The sequence below is a fragment of the Panthera tigris genome, chromosome B4 (genome assembly GCF_018350195.1).
Source record: "Panthera tigris isolate Pti1 chromosome B4, P.tigris_Pti1_mat1.1, whole genome shotgun sequence".
NCBI lineage: Eukaryota > Metazoa > Chordata > Mammalia > Carnivora > Felidae > Panthera > Panthera tigris.
Genome location: NC_056666.1, coordinates 115,752,937 through 115,768,282, shown reverse-complemented (window position 1 = coordinate 115,768,282; position 15,346 = coordinate 115,752,937). Strand labels below are relative to the sequence as shown.

General features: G+C 35.3%; 1 protein-coding gene across 2 annotated transcripts in view; it reads left to right on the top strand.

The window, feature by feature from the left end:
- NTN4 (netrin 4) overlaps positions 1-14,970 on the top strand; it is a 123,859-nt gene extending 108,889 nt beyond the window's left edge. For both annotated transcript variants that reach the window (XM_042992938.1, XM_042992937.1), the window contains exons 8-10: positions 4,211-4,279; positions 7,633-7,803; positions 13,692-14,970. In XM_042992938.1, coding sequence (XP_042848872.1) covers positions 4,211-4,279; positions 7,633-7,803; positions 13,692-13,828 — 377 coding nt within the window. In that variant the 3' untranslated portion in view covers positions 13,829-14,970. The remainder of the gene's footprint in view (positions 1-4,210; positions 4,280-7,632; positions 7,804-13,691) is intronic.
- The last annotated feature ends 376 nt before the right edge of the window (positions 14,971-15,346 follow it).

Sequence of the window (15,346 nt, the reverse complement as noted above, 5' to 3'; positions counted from 1 at the left end):
TTACCTCCTGTACAACAAATCTGGCTTTAACTAGTACCACAGAACTTATATAACAAAACTGGCTTGAACTAGTACTATAGAATTTGTTCAACACAACTGGCTTTACCTGATACCACAGAACTGTAAATGATGTTTCTCATAACCCAGTATTAACTAACTAGGTTTTTCTCCCTTTCCAGATTTCCTTTTAGAAAACACATCTGGGGGCACCTGGGTGGCTCAGTCAGTTAAGCGCCCAACTTCGGCTCAGGTCATGATCTCACAGTTCACGAGTTTGAAGCCCATGTCAGGCTCTGTGCTAACAGCTCGGAGCCTGGAGCCTCCTTTGGATTCTCTCTCCCTTGCTCTCTAACCATCCCCCGCTTTCACTCTGTCTCTCTCGCGCTCAAATATAAATAAATGTTAAAAAATTTTTTTAAAAAGGAAACACCTCTGGGTTAAATAAAGCCTGATCAACACAGATTCATTCAAAAACAAATTTGAATGTCTGATTTCTTAACATGAAAAAGGGAGTATTGGAAAGCAGCCACAGAAATATCTTCAAATAACAGAACTTTGTATATTCTTGTTGGCTGAAGGACTAAAAAGAACATAAGTTAAGGAATAATACATGCCCTTTGGAGCTCAATTGGTTTTTTTAGCATGGTGGTTACCACACTCTCCAGCTTTGGTGGAATTATCAAAGGCCCTGGGCTATCTTAGGTTACTACAATTCCTGAAGGAGTAACCATCTCTGCTATGTTTAGATGATACGCAATATTATTTAACAAATCACAACAGCTAATTTTAAGCACCTGTGATTTCTCATTCCCACTATTTAATTCCACTGTGATTTTCCACTGGCAAAATCTCATTCTCTGGTTTCTAACAGCTTTAGTCAGAGTCAGCATGTCACCATTTGCCACATTACCATGTCTACCCAACCTCATCTCACCGGAATCCTACTCCCATTTCCACCTGCGTATTCTGTCAGCAACTCTAAGTCATTATATTCTCCGCATACTAGACCTCTGTTGTTTCTGCCTACCCAGATCCATTTCCCCCTCTTTATTCCTACTATTTCTGTGGCAGCTTAACCCAAACTTTCTCTAGGGAACCAGCCTTCCCCCATTTAGTAAAGTCTTGGTGAGGCCAATCAGATGTTCTCTCCCCGGAATTTAAATCGTGAGCTGAAAGTGACAAAGTCTGAAAGTAATCACAGTTCGTGATTCCAATGACACAGCCATAAAAGAGACTGTATAACAGTTCCTGGTACCTAGATCTCTGGCGCTGTCCTGATGCTTGTCTTTTCTGAGTTCTGGTTCTTCAGCTTTTTCTCCTTTCTATGAGCTACTCCATATCCTTTCAAAAATTAAGTTAAACCATTGGTTGCTACCAAAAACCATAAGTTACACACTCCTGAAGTGTTCTCCTCCTAACGTCTCTATTTCTGTTAGTAATACTTTAGTCTTCTGTCATCTTAGCTGAAAACTCCAAGTTCATCCTTAGGCTCCCTCTTCCCTTGCCGTAATCCAATCCATTGACAAGATTTGTAGACCCTAACTCTGCATCCTCCCTTAATATTCCTTCTTTTCTAGACCCACAGCCATTTCTTTAGTTCAGACCTATATTTCATCTGACTTAGGGAGACAGTACAGTGGAAAGATCAGGGGCTTCAGATTCTCCCAGACCCTGGCTTAAAATCTGGCTTTTCTACGTTAGCTTTGCTGCCTTGGATAAGCTAATTAACTTCTTTGAGCCTTTATGTTTTCACTTGTTAATAAAGCCTGTCCCATAAGGTTATTATAAATATTAAATAAGACCATATAAAGTTCCTTACATAGTTTATGGCTTATAGTTGGCACTCAATTCAGTTACTGTTGTTACCATCAATATCATCATCTTCTAATTGGTCCCCATCTCCATTTTCTCTCTTTTCCGGTACTTTTGATATGGTAATGCCAGGTTAATTTTCATATATATATATACGTATATATATATATACGTATATATATATATGTACGAAGTACGAAGTATATGTATATATGTATATATATATATACACGTATATATATATATATATATATTTAATTCATGTAACTTCTTTAATCTGATAAACTTCGAAAATTCGTCTTTATCAATGGGCAAAATGGGTGAAGGAGAGCAGGAGATACAGGCTTCCAGTTATGTAATGAATAAGTCATGGGAATAAAAGCCACCACATAGGGAATATAGTCAATGATACTGTAATAGCATTGCATGGTAACAGATGGTAGCTACATTTGTGGTGAACACAGCATGACATATAGAGTTGTTGAATTGCTATGCTGTACACCTGAAACTAATGTAACATTGTATGTGACTTGTACTCAAATTTTTAAAAAAATTTCTCCTTTATCTAACAAATTAAATTCAGGCCCTAATTGCATTATCAGTCAAGGTCCTCCATGATGCCTTCTACTATTCACAACTCAATCTGTACCCAGGAAAAACAGAAACATTTATTCTTCCATGAACACACTACACTCTGCCTTTCTCTCTTACATTTCTTTAGTCACTCTTTTTTTTTAATTTTTTTTTTAATCTTTATTTTTGAGAGAGAGAGAGAGAGAGAGAGAGAGAAAGAGAGTGCCAGAGTGCAAGTGGGGGAGAAAGAGAGAGAGAGGGAGACACAGAATCTGAAGCAGGCTCCAGGCTCTGAGCTGTCAGCACAGAGCCCAACATGGGGCTCAAACTCATGAGCCATGAGTTCATGCCCTGAGCCGAAGTCGGATGGTTAACTGGCAGAGCCACCCAGGCGCCCCCTTTACTCACCCTTTTATCTCTATATTCTTGTCAAATTTCTATGTGTTAGAATCTTAGATGAGTAAATAAATGTAAAACACTTAAAACAGTGCCTGGCACAGGGGCGCCTGCATGTCTCAGTCGGTTGGGCGTCCGACTTCGGCTCAGGTCATGATCTCACAGCTTGTGAGTTCAAGCCCTGCATCAAGCTCTGTGCTGACAGCCCAGAGCCTGGACCCTGCTTCAGATTCTGTCTCCCTCTCTCTCTCTGCCCCTCCCCAATCATGCTCTGCTCTCTCTCTCTCTCCTTCAAAAATAAATAAACATTAAAAAAAATTTTTTTTTAAATAGTGCCTGGCACATAGTAGCTCTTCCTCAGTAAATGTTACCTATGTTTACACCACTCAATGCCTATTTAAATGTAATGCATGAAGGCAGAAGGGGAGGGATGATTAAATTATATCGAATTATTAAATATGTAAGAACGGAAATCCTATTCCTTCTAGGGATTTAAAGATAAATAAGACATAACTGTTGTCCTCAAGGATCACACTTTAGAGAGGAAACAGATAAATAAGAATGCTATATATAGACTACGTACAAAGGCATTTTGCAAGTCTTCCACAGGGCCTGACAAATGTGTCACACACAATAATTGTAATGCATAATTTAAACTGTTGGGGAAATATCTTACTTATTCTTCAGGGTCCATTTCAAATCCTTCTTCAGCCATGTAGCCTTTTTCCATCCTCCCAAACATGTGACTCTCACCCAAGCATATTGGATCTGTCTTAGAACACTGTTTATACACTTGCTTTATTCACCTTACTGAATTGTAAGCCTTCAGGCAAGAATTGTATATTGCTCATTTTTATATACTCTGAAGTGTATATAGCACCATGTCCTGCACATAATAGGTGAAATAAATACTTTTAAATTGGATGGCATTACCTTCAAAGGACTGCCCAGTTATTTTACTCTATTTGACTTTTGCTGTAGTGAACATTAATTGTAAAAAGAAAGTGTCTTTTCTATAGTTTATTCATTTAGTTTTTCTTTTCCATTAGCATGGAATATTCATACTGGACTATATCTATCATAACATCAATTACAAGCATTAAAATATATCATTGTTTCTACCTTTGTATATTTCTCTTAAGTCAGTACTTTATTGGATGATAACTAATTCAATTCAGAAAGTGACTCTACTTTGTTTGAATGACTGTTTATGATTTCTTAGTATTTATGGATTATGTGAATCACTCAAGTCTTAAAGAGTTATGCTACCTGACACCTGAAACTAATATAACACTGTATGTTAATTATATTTCAATGTTTGTTTTTTTTTTAAATGAGTTATGCTACCTGGATTTACTTGTGTTGTTTTTTTTTTTTTCTCTTCCTTGTTTCTAAATAACTGACACAATTTTTCACTTACTTTTTGTAGGTAAATGTGAATGTAAAGAACAGGTGTTAGGAAACCCCAAGGCATTCTGTGGAATGAAATATTCATATGGTGAGTTTGAAATCCTGAATGCTTCTAAGAATCTATTCAAACTAAATCCAAAGAGTTTTTTAGGAAATGGGAGGTCTAGTCTATGACATTCTCAAAATATCAAAGCATTAGTCTTAATATAATAATACCTAATAGAGATAGTGTTGAAGGTCCTAGTGAGGGCAGGAGGCTGCTAGAGCAAAGGCAAAGTCATCCTACTATGAGGAAAAGAGGCAAACAAAAAGAAGAAAACCATCACACATAACCCTTTCTTATGGATGCTTCTTGTCTTAGTAACCTAAAAGGGAAGTCCCTAGCCACTAAAATGATTCCTGTGCCAGTTTTATGTAGTATTACCAGTTTCGAGTAATAACCTGTGCCAGTTATCATGTAGTAATATGAAGCAAAAATCAGTTTAAACACTATTTCACAGTGATTAAGAGTTCGAGCTTTGGATTCAGACCTACGTGGGTTGGATTTCTGGTTTGTTGGGTAACTGCACTTCTCTAGACTTCTTCATCTATAAAATTGGATGGTGCCACCTTTCCCATAAAATGAGAGTTTTGAAAAGCACACAGCACATTACCTTGCATACACTATATGCTCAGTAACTGGTAGGGAGAAGGAAGAGGATATATATTTAGGAAGCACTGAGGCTAGCTGTCCACTCAAGCCTCTTCCCTGCCCTCTCTGTATATTCTAGACTCCTCTACTTTTCAAATACCAGGGAAATACAGACAAAGGGAAATGTTACTGCTATGTAAAGACTGTTCCTATCTTCAAACTCTAAATGGCTTTATGCTTACTATTAAATATACTAGATGCCTTATCTTGCCAACATATTTTTCACTAGTATCTGAGGCTTTTTACTGTTCCATAATTCTTTTTTTTTTTTTAATTTTTTTAACGTTTATTTATTTTTGAGACAGAGAGAGACAGAGCATGAACGGGGGAGGGTCAGAGAGAGAGAGGGAGACACAGAATCTGAAACAGGCTCCAGGCTCTGAGCAGTCAGCACAGAGCCCAATGCGGGGCTCAAACTCACGGGCCGCGAGATCATGACCTGAGCTGAAGTTGGACGCTTAACCGACTGAGCCACCCAGGTGCCCCTGTTCCATAATTCATACTGCCTGAAATACACATTACAATGAAGAGAAAAATTTTTAAGTCATGATCTCTGAAACCAAGTGTTTAGGTTCTTTTTTTCCTCCTAGGTTCTTGATAACATCGTATTTAATCTCATAAAAGATTTTTTTTAAGTAAATGTTAAAAATCTCATAAATCTTGGGGCGCCTGGGTGGCTCAGTTGGTTGAGCATCCAACTTCGACTCATGTCATGATCTCACGGTTCTTGCGTTCGAGCCCCACATCGGGCTGTGTGCTGACAGCTCAGAGCCTGGAGCCTGCTTCAGATTCTGTGTCTCCCTCTGTCTCTGCCCCTCCCCCACTCATGCTTTGTCTCTCTGTCTCTCCAAAATGAATAAATGCTAAAAAAAAAAAATCTCATAAATTTTTATCTAAAATTACATGCATATTTCCCTCCTTTCACTTGACAACTTGGCTAAATAATAGAAGAAAACTTTTGAAATGTATAGTGCCCAATAAAGAAAAATTCATTTTGAGAAAATGCTATTTACTATCAAAAGCAAAAAACAGGACAATTTAGTTCAAAGATGGTCAGTTTAGTGGAAATATCAACTAGTTTTCAATATTACATATATTTGGTAGCTCTCTGAATTTACAAACAACTGCACTGGCATCTTTTAATACAATTGTACTATTTTCTGCTTAAGAAACTTTGAACACTCTACCTTGTTCTTTTTTTTTCTTGTTTATTTTTATTTATTTTGAGGCGGTGGGGAGAGAGAGGGGACAGAGAATCGAAAGCAGGCTCCACACTGTTAGCACGGAGCCTGATGCGGGGTTCAAACTCATGAACCATGAGGTCATGACCCGAACCGAAGTCAAAAGTCAGAGGCTCAACTGACTGAGCCACCCAGACATCCTGAAATACCTTATTCTTATTAACACATCTACAGACTTGGGGGGAAAAATTGTTTCCCTTCTCCATTCTATTAGTGGAAAAAAGAAACTTGATTCATTTGTTTATTCCTTAGAAAATATTTATTAAGTTATAATAACGAATAGATGAGGTCCCTGTTCTCTTTGACCATACAGTCTAGTGGAAAAATAACAGTGAACATTTACTGAGCATTAGCCATGTGTGAGGAACTATGCTACGTACCCTTCATGCATTATCTTATCTATTTGGATTTGATACCTCTCTAACTGACTGGTCATGCAAATTTGGGAAGTTCACTTGATTTCTTATAACTTGCTTCCTCATACATAAAACAAGATTAGATGACCTCTTAAGACCACTTAGAAGTCTAAAATTTGGTGATTCTATAAAGATATCTGATATCTGACAACAGTATTATTAGGAAATGGAACCAGCCAGTGTAGGGTTCTCTCATTACACAGAATTTTCCATCAAGATATAGATGAGCCAGTAAGAACTCCTCTAATAGTATAGAATATACATCCAGTGTTCCTTAGATCTACTTTCTTCCTCATCCCAAGTTATTCCAACTGCTTAACCCCTAGCCACATCATTTCATAGATGAAGAGCATAGCGTAATAGAATCATGAGTTATAGAGAATATTGAAGCTCTGCCATCATATAGAAGGACAGCCATTCCAACCCCAGTTGGCTTGGATTTTACATCTGGGAAGAAGATTAAATACTCCATTTTTATTATTTTATTATTTAATTATTTAATCTCTTTAGAACATGTAAAATATATTCTGGCAGTAATATTTTGTTTGTTTTTTGTCATAACTTTATACACAGTGAGCTGCAGAGTAAAATATAATCAGAATCTAAATAAAAACCAGGATAACAATTCTACTTCCTATACATTTTTTTTCTATTTGGATTTGATAGCTGAATGTGTTTAAGATATGTTTGCAGTAGGCAAATGGCTGATTTTCTCTTAGCATGATGATATGAGTAACAGAAGCAGATGAAAATGTCGAAGAAAGAAGAGTATAGTTAATATCGATAAATAAGGTGAAGCCAATGCAAAAGTTAGTGAGCCTAATGATTTTTTTTTTAGTTTTTTCAAATTTCAGTATAGCTAATATACCATTTCATATTACTTTCAGGTACATACTATAGTGATTCAACAATTCTACATATTACTCACTGTTCATCAAGATGAACCTAATGATTTTAAAAGCAAATTTCCACATTTGCATCATCATTAGTTAACTTTTCCATTATACTCTGAAATGCTTATTTAAGTTATTCAGAGTTCAACAGGTAACATGAAATCCTATACATTTTGACTTTTGGAATTGTGTTGTTACAGTGCTAAAAATAAAGATTTTATCAGCTCATGACAAAGGATCTCATGCTGAGGTCAATGTGAAGATAAAAAAAGTCTTAAAATCTACCAAATTGAAAATTTTACGAGGAAAACGAACATTATATCCAGAATCGTGGACTAACAGAGGCTGCACTTGTCCAATCCTCAATCCTGGTAAGCATTAGACTTTTCTAGCTTAGTAACTACTTTGTCTCTGCTGATTTGCTCCTTGTCTTATTCTCTAAACCACAACTGAAATCAACTCACCAAGAGTATGTCTCCTTTTCACCATCTGAATTCTGGGGGAAAATCCAAATGGTACTCTTTGAACTGACATCAAAAAACTGTTTCTCTTCCACATGTTCTAAAAAGTGAAACATTTTAAAATCCAGCAATATAATATTTTCTGTCCTAAAAGAGAAGTCTTAGCTTGGTTCCATGTGCCAGTAGCATAGAAAACACTTTCATAATTTAGTTACCACTAATACTTCATCTGAAAGCTAGGTCCTATTACGGTGCCCTGGGTAGAATTTTCTCCCAAAGGAAATTCAAATGCAACATTCCATCTGTGCAAATAATACTGAATTCATTTTTACGATTGCATGAGAAGCATCTGTTCCTCCTGGATAGAAAACAACTCTCAAGTTCTCATCATCTTGTTTTTCATTAAATGACCATTCTGGTTCCAAATTAGAAACAGCAGAAATGTAAAAAAAACAAAAACAAAAACAAAACACTGTAGAATCTTAGAAAAACTGGAAATTAAGGGAACTTGCACCTTAAAATGTTACTACAGTGGTAGAGACAAGTGAGTAAGCATGGGATTCTTACCTTTATGCTCTACAAGTACACTTTCATACTGTGTCATAAGCTGCTTATTTCTCTGTGTTCTTCATTAAATTTGAGGATGGGATTTAGATTTTCGATCACAACATCTCTAGTACCTACCATTAGTACCTAAAAAATAACATAGTACCCAGATAGTAAGTTATCAAAACAAATATTTTTTTTAAAAATCCTCTGTATTTTCCACCTTATGTAGTTGCCATTTGTATTTTAGTGGCACTGCTAAAACAGGTGCATAATTTATGCTCTGGATCTAATTCCTTTAAAATAAAAGTCCAGGAAACCCCAGTTATGTTAATAAGAAATTACTGTAGTCTTTGATTAATAACTTTGAGAGAAACAGATAACCGAGTGACAGAGAAAAAGAGAAAATCAGTCAATAAAATATTATCCCCTAAACAATCTAAAATAATATAAAACTGTTGACGTTTTGACCCATTGACTAATCTCTTACATCCTTTTATACCCCTTTAGTATTTTATTTATTTTAAATTTTAATAAGGAAAAGGAAAAGGAAAAGGGGACATTTTAAATAATAAATAAATATGTTTCCAAAGAACAAGTGAAGTAATTAGAATCTTGGATTTTGAATACAGGAAACTAAGAGTCATAAATTTAAGTTCTATTTCCTAATAATCTGTATGTAGAGGCTCTTCCTATAAGCACTTTTTACTATCTTGGCAAAAGAAAAAAAAATATGCCCAGTCTTTTAGTAAGCCACTAAAAGAAAAAAAAAAGCTTTGACCATCTGAGCCACCCTCCAGGAAGTAAACTATACTTCCTAATCAGGTTTCTGCCAGAGTCAAAGAATCAACTGAGTTCATCACAATTGAAAACATAAGCGCAATTATTCAAAGAATTCTTAAAAACATGTTTACTTGCTTTGAAGAAAAGACTGGAACCTGCCAAAGCAAAACCAGACACTCTTTCATTTCACTTTGTTTTTCCATTTTTACAAGTTCAATAGCCAAGGCCAAAGAAAGCTGATAAGAAAATTCGGAAACCTTACACGCCAACTTGCTTCCTCTGCTACTTTTTTGAAAAGGAACAATCTAATTGGCATCCCTGCAAATTCATTCATTCCTACATTCATACATACATTTACTCATTCATTAATCAATTTAGGATATCAAGACTAGCAGTAAAGTATTATATTTTCTTTTTCTAAAGAAACAAAATAAATCTTGTGCCCTCAAACGTGTAGCAAAGTAGATGTCAAAAGCATAAAAATAGGAAAGCAAAATGTAAATGCTAGTAAGTGATGCAACAGATAACATTGTTTTCCATGCTAATTTTTGGCATGATACTGCTCCATAATTTATGGATTTACTCAGTATCATTTTTGTTGGTTTATTTTTATACTTTAATTTTTTTCATTTTATTTATTTTAGAGAGAGAGAGAGCAAGCAGGGGAGAGGGGCAGAGGGAGAGAGAGAGAATCCTTAGCAGGCTCCATGCTCAGCACAGAGCTTGATTCAGGGCTCTATCCCATGACCCTGCGATCATGACCTGAGCAGAAACCAAGGGTTGGATGCTCAACCAACGGAACCACCCAGGTGTCCCAAATTTATATTTATACTTTAAATTAATGGCAAGCTCCTATCGTATTTGTTCTGTTTATAGTTTCAAAGTAAATTCATTTAAAATACTAGACTTAGCAATGAAGTTTCCTAAAAATTATGTATTGTGTTTTTAAATGAAGATGTTATTACTTTAGGTATGATACAAACATGATATTATATCAAGACCACTATATTTTAATTAGACTGTTAATTAAATATTGGGATTCTTTTTCATGCAAAAGCTAAGGTTACTCTTCAAAGAATTTTAATATTTTATAATCCTTACATTTGTGCTCTGCAGTGTGTTTAAAATCTCTATCATTATTTTCTCTCTTTTTTTTTTTTTTTTTTTTTTTTGAAAACACCATCATAGCTGTTTTTAAGTTTAGTGCTGAATTCTTTTAATAATTTTTTAAATAACCCTCTTGAGGCACCTGATTGGCTGAGCTGGTGAAGCATCCAACTGTTGATTTTGGGGTTGTGAGTTTGAACCCCACATTGGGTATAGAGATTACTTTTAAAAGTTTAAAAAATCTTAAGGAGCGCCTGGGTGGCTCAGTTGGTTAAGCGTCTGACTCTTGATCTTGGCTCAGGTCATGATCTTATGATTCTTGAGTTCCAGCCCCACATGGCGCTCTGTGTTGACAGCGCTGACAGCACAGAGCCTACTTAGGATTCTGTTTCTCTCTCTCTCTCTCTCTGCCCCTCCTTAGCTCACTCTCTCACTCTCTCTGTCTCAAAAATAAATAAATATTTAAAAATAAATATATAACCCTCTATAGAAGCTATACATGTACATTATAAAATTTTAGGGGAAAATTTAAAATGTCACATTTCTTACCTCCAAAGATTCTCTGTTAACAGCTTAGTGTAAATCCTTCCAGGTCTTCCTCTGTGCATGTACATATTATAATTTTTAACCAAAATAAATTCATACTATACTCTGTTTTGCAACCTACTTTATTCAGTTAGTGATCTTTGCCTTCAATTATAGTTTATTTTCATATACTATAATACTCAGACCACATGCCAATTTCCCAACTGGTCCCAAAATGTCCTTTAGGACTGATTTGTCCTTGTCAGGTTCAATCCAGGATCACACATTGTATCTGGTTTTTAAGACTCTCAAGTCTCTTTTATTCAAGCACAGTTCCTTTTTTCATTGTTGAAAAAATTATTAGTGTTGAAGAAACCAGCCCAAGTGTCCTGTAGATCGTATTACCTTCTATATTTGTCTGGTTGGTTCCTTGTGGTGTCATTTATCTTGTCCCTCTACTGCCTATGTAATCTCTAAAGAAAAGCTTGATAGATTCAAGATAAATATTTGGACTAGAATCCATTAGAGATATTGCTGTGTGTGTACTTCATGTTAAATCATATCAGAAGACATATAGTAACTGGAAAACTCACCATCAGGGTTGCTCGACTTGATCCTTGGGTTAGAGTGATGATAGTCTGGTCTCTCCATTGGGCAGTTTTGTTTTCCCTTTTGAGACTAGAAAATAATGAGTGTGGTATTACTTAGTCATGATACAAACATCCAGTTTCCCAGTAACTATTGATTTAATGACATTATCATTGATTGGTAATCTTCCTGAATCAACAATTTCATTAGAGTTTGAGAAATGACATTTTTCTAACTTCCCTCATTTATTAGTTGATGCTTCTATAAGGGGACTGTCTCTTTGAAACTGGGCTATTAGGTTACCATTCAATATAGTTCCTATTGTAAAAGGCAGAATAAATGCTAAATTCTTTCCCCATAATTTCCAATTTTCAAAGTAAGTAATGGTTTTAACAGCTTCCTCAAAAGATGACAAATTAGGGGTGCCTGGGTCACTCAGTGGGTTAAGTGGCCAACTTCAGCTCAGGTCATGATCACAGGGTTCTATGAGTTTGAGCCCTGCACGGGGCTCTCTGCTGTCAGAACAGAGCTGTCTCCCTCTCTCTCTGCCCCTCCCCTGCTCACTCTCTCTCTCAAAAATAAATAAATATTTTAAAAAAAAAGGATGACAATTTAGTTTTTTCTAGATTTCTCTTTTTTGAGTATCATTTTGGAATTATGGATATTGGTCGATTCAAATAGATAGATACCAATAGGTACAAATTATTATATTCCTTGGTGCTCAGATTATCACAACTTTAAAAAGTTGTAACCCTTTCTTGATAACTCCCATGTCCTTCTGAACTGATCCCAATTAATCTTTGAAAGCTTCTGTGCCTTTTACCACAATAGGATGTCCCATGCTACCTTGTATCTTCCCGCCCTGGACCTGCAATAGCATTTGTCCAAGAATTGTTTTGTTTTGTTTTGGTGAGATCTGTTTAATTAGAGACTACAGTATATCTATTATAGGTGTTCACTGCTACTTGAATGCCTTTTTTTTTTAGGTCATTTCAGTGGACAAGTGTTATATATATATACCATATTCATATGTTTTACTTTTATTATTTTATTAATATATATTAATTTGTATATGTACATATAAAGCCATGAGTTTAAATTGGTATTTTCAGCTTAAGTTTAGCATCTACTATTTTCCCTTAAGTTTTAAAGTATATGTCTCTTTATCTTGGAAAGCTGTCGTATAAATATAACTACTTATTTCTCTACCCTATAATATTAAAGAAAATTATTTCAAAATACCAATATTGATATTATTACAAACATCTCCTAAAGGAGATTAACATATTTCCTTTTTATAGTGTATAGGTATTGAAACCATCCTTTAATTTTTCTGTGTGTTATCCAAAATTTTTTATTTGAAGTCTGAAAAGAATTTTTAATTACAAAGTCAACACTAGGTCCAGTTAAGTCTCAATTATTTTTTTTAATATATGACAAACAAACATCCTATATCCCAAAAACACACTGACTTTTATTTTATTTTATTTTTTTAATCTTCATTTATTTTTGAGAGAGAGACAGCATGTGAGCAGGGGAGGAGCAGAGAGAGAGGGAGACACAGAATCGGAAGCAGGTTCCAGGCTCTGAGCTGCCAGCACAGAGCCTGACGCAGGGCTTGAACCCACGAACCGTGAGATCATGACTTGAGCCGAAATCAGACGCTTAACCGACTGAGCCACCCAGGCGCCCCAACACTGACTTTCTATAGGAAATATGTGTTACTTTGTATAATTTATAACTCTCTTCCAATATGTTTTCCCAAATGGTTTTTCACTTTTATAAAATCCTCAATATACACTACCATACATAGTGAGTCTCCAAGAAATAGTAATTTATGGCAGTGTGCTAAGCACGCACAGAATCCTCACTTCTTTACCATGAAGGGTGGTACAGTATAAAGTAAAAGTTCTACAGACAGACTTGAGCTTAAGTCAGAGTGTTAACTATTTACTGGGAGACACTGAACAACTTGTGTAATCTTGCTGAGCCTCACCCCTTATTTGTGACACAAGAAGAAAAACAAGACCTACTTCATAGGGTTATTTTCAAGATTAAATAAATAATACATGTAAACCATTTATCACATAGTAAATGCTTATAAAGTGTTAGCTCTTACTACCTGTGACTCCCTATTTCGACTATGAATATATAAAAGCATGAACCGTGCATATAAAATTACTGAAGTCACATCTCTCTCCTTCAATAAATTATGATACTCTATAGCCCCTAACTTTGTTCTCTTTTAGGTTTGGAGTACCTTGTGGCAGGACATGAAGATGTAAGAACAGGCAAATTAGTCGTGAATATGAAAAGTTTTGTCCAGCACTGGAAGCCATCCCTTGGAAGAAAAGTGATGGATATTTTAAAAAGAGAGTGCAAGTAGCAATAAAGGTATATAGCACATAATGGCACTTCTCTATGTATGAAACACAAACTTCATGGAAAGGAGACCTCAAACATGAAACTGGAATTTTTTAAGTGCCAAAACATATAGAAATGTTCCAATGCATAGGCCTTGTCTAACCTGACTCTTTGGGAGGCCATGTTTAAATACTGTTTGTTTCATAAAGACAAATGAAAACTCCTATGCTGATACCTGGTTTCTATGGGACTGATTCTGAAATTTGTAACTATTAAGAGTTTTTAACAGCAGTGTGATATTTAGCAGTAATCCATTAAGGGCAGTACGTCTAACAAGGACTCCTTCCAGCTTCAGATATGTTACTTATATTTGTGCTACTTAAAGCAATTAAGGAGATTTTAAGGACTCCCCAACCCTACTATCAAAAAAGGTTTTTCTTAAAAAAGAGCCTTCCTTTGCGTGATGTGTGTGAACTTTGGTCTGTGGGGTGTTAAATGGAACCTCTCCACGTGTATATAGTATTTCCTTGTATAAAGCACTTTACTACCTACCACTTGTGTTGTGAAAGTTTGGAAACCGTTGTTGACAGAAAGAAAAATAAAGGGCGTGTAAGAAAACCTACTGAAACAGAAGCACTGCCACTACATGTGGACAAAAGGAAGTTGTACGTTTTAACTCTGAACACTTGGGGAAAAAATATGTGAAGATACAACCTAAAAGAACATGTTTGCATATCAAATGTCAGCTTCAGGCTAGAGGTTAGATTCCACAGATACCAACCATGATGAAAATTTTTTTAAAAACTAAACAAGATGAGACTTTAAAATTAGAGGAAGAAGAAATCATAAGTGTAGAAATATGCTTGGATAAAGAGGAAATTGACTTTAAATTTTTAAAAGCTCATTTATTTGCAATGCACTTGTAAACACTGCAAAAATTATTATAGACACAGAATTTGTTTTATTTTTGTGTTTAGTATTTAAACCTGAATGTTGAGACAGTTTTCTCCTTATCTTTATTAACAATATATGGTCATTATATTTGCTCACTTTTTTGACACAATGTATGTGATAGTTCACCAAACTACAGTCTTCATTATTATTCATCTGTACCCATGTATAACCACAATACATACAGTTTCTTCTGTACTTGAATATACAAAACATGAACCACAGTGCCATAAGATTAACTTCACATACAGAACATATTTTTTTCCTGAGGTCCTGTGGACTTGCAAAAAAAAAAAAAATATATATATATATATATATATATATTGCTCTGTTAATTTTTTTTATATTTCATATATGTAATAAAGGAATATGATCTCTTGATTTTTGTCTCATTTCCTGATCAACTCTTTTAATGATGCTAAAGATTATCTTTTCTTAATGAGGGAACACAAACCTAATTCCTTAAATTAAGAAAATCAGGGCACGTGGGTAGCTCAGTCAGTGAAGTGTCTGACTCTTGATTTCAGCTCAGGCCATGACTTCACGGTTTGTGAGATCAAGCCCCATGTTGGGCTCTATGCTGACAGCA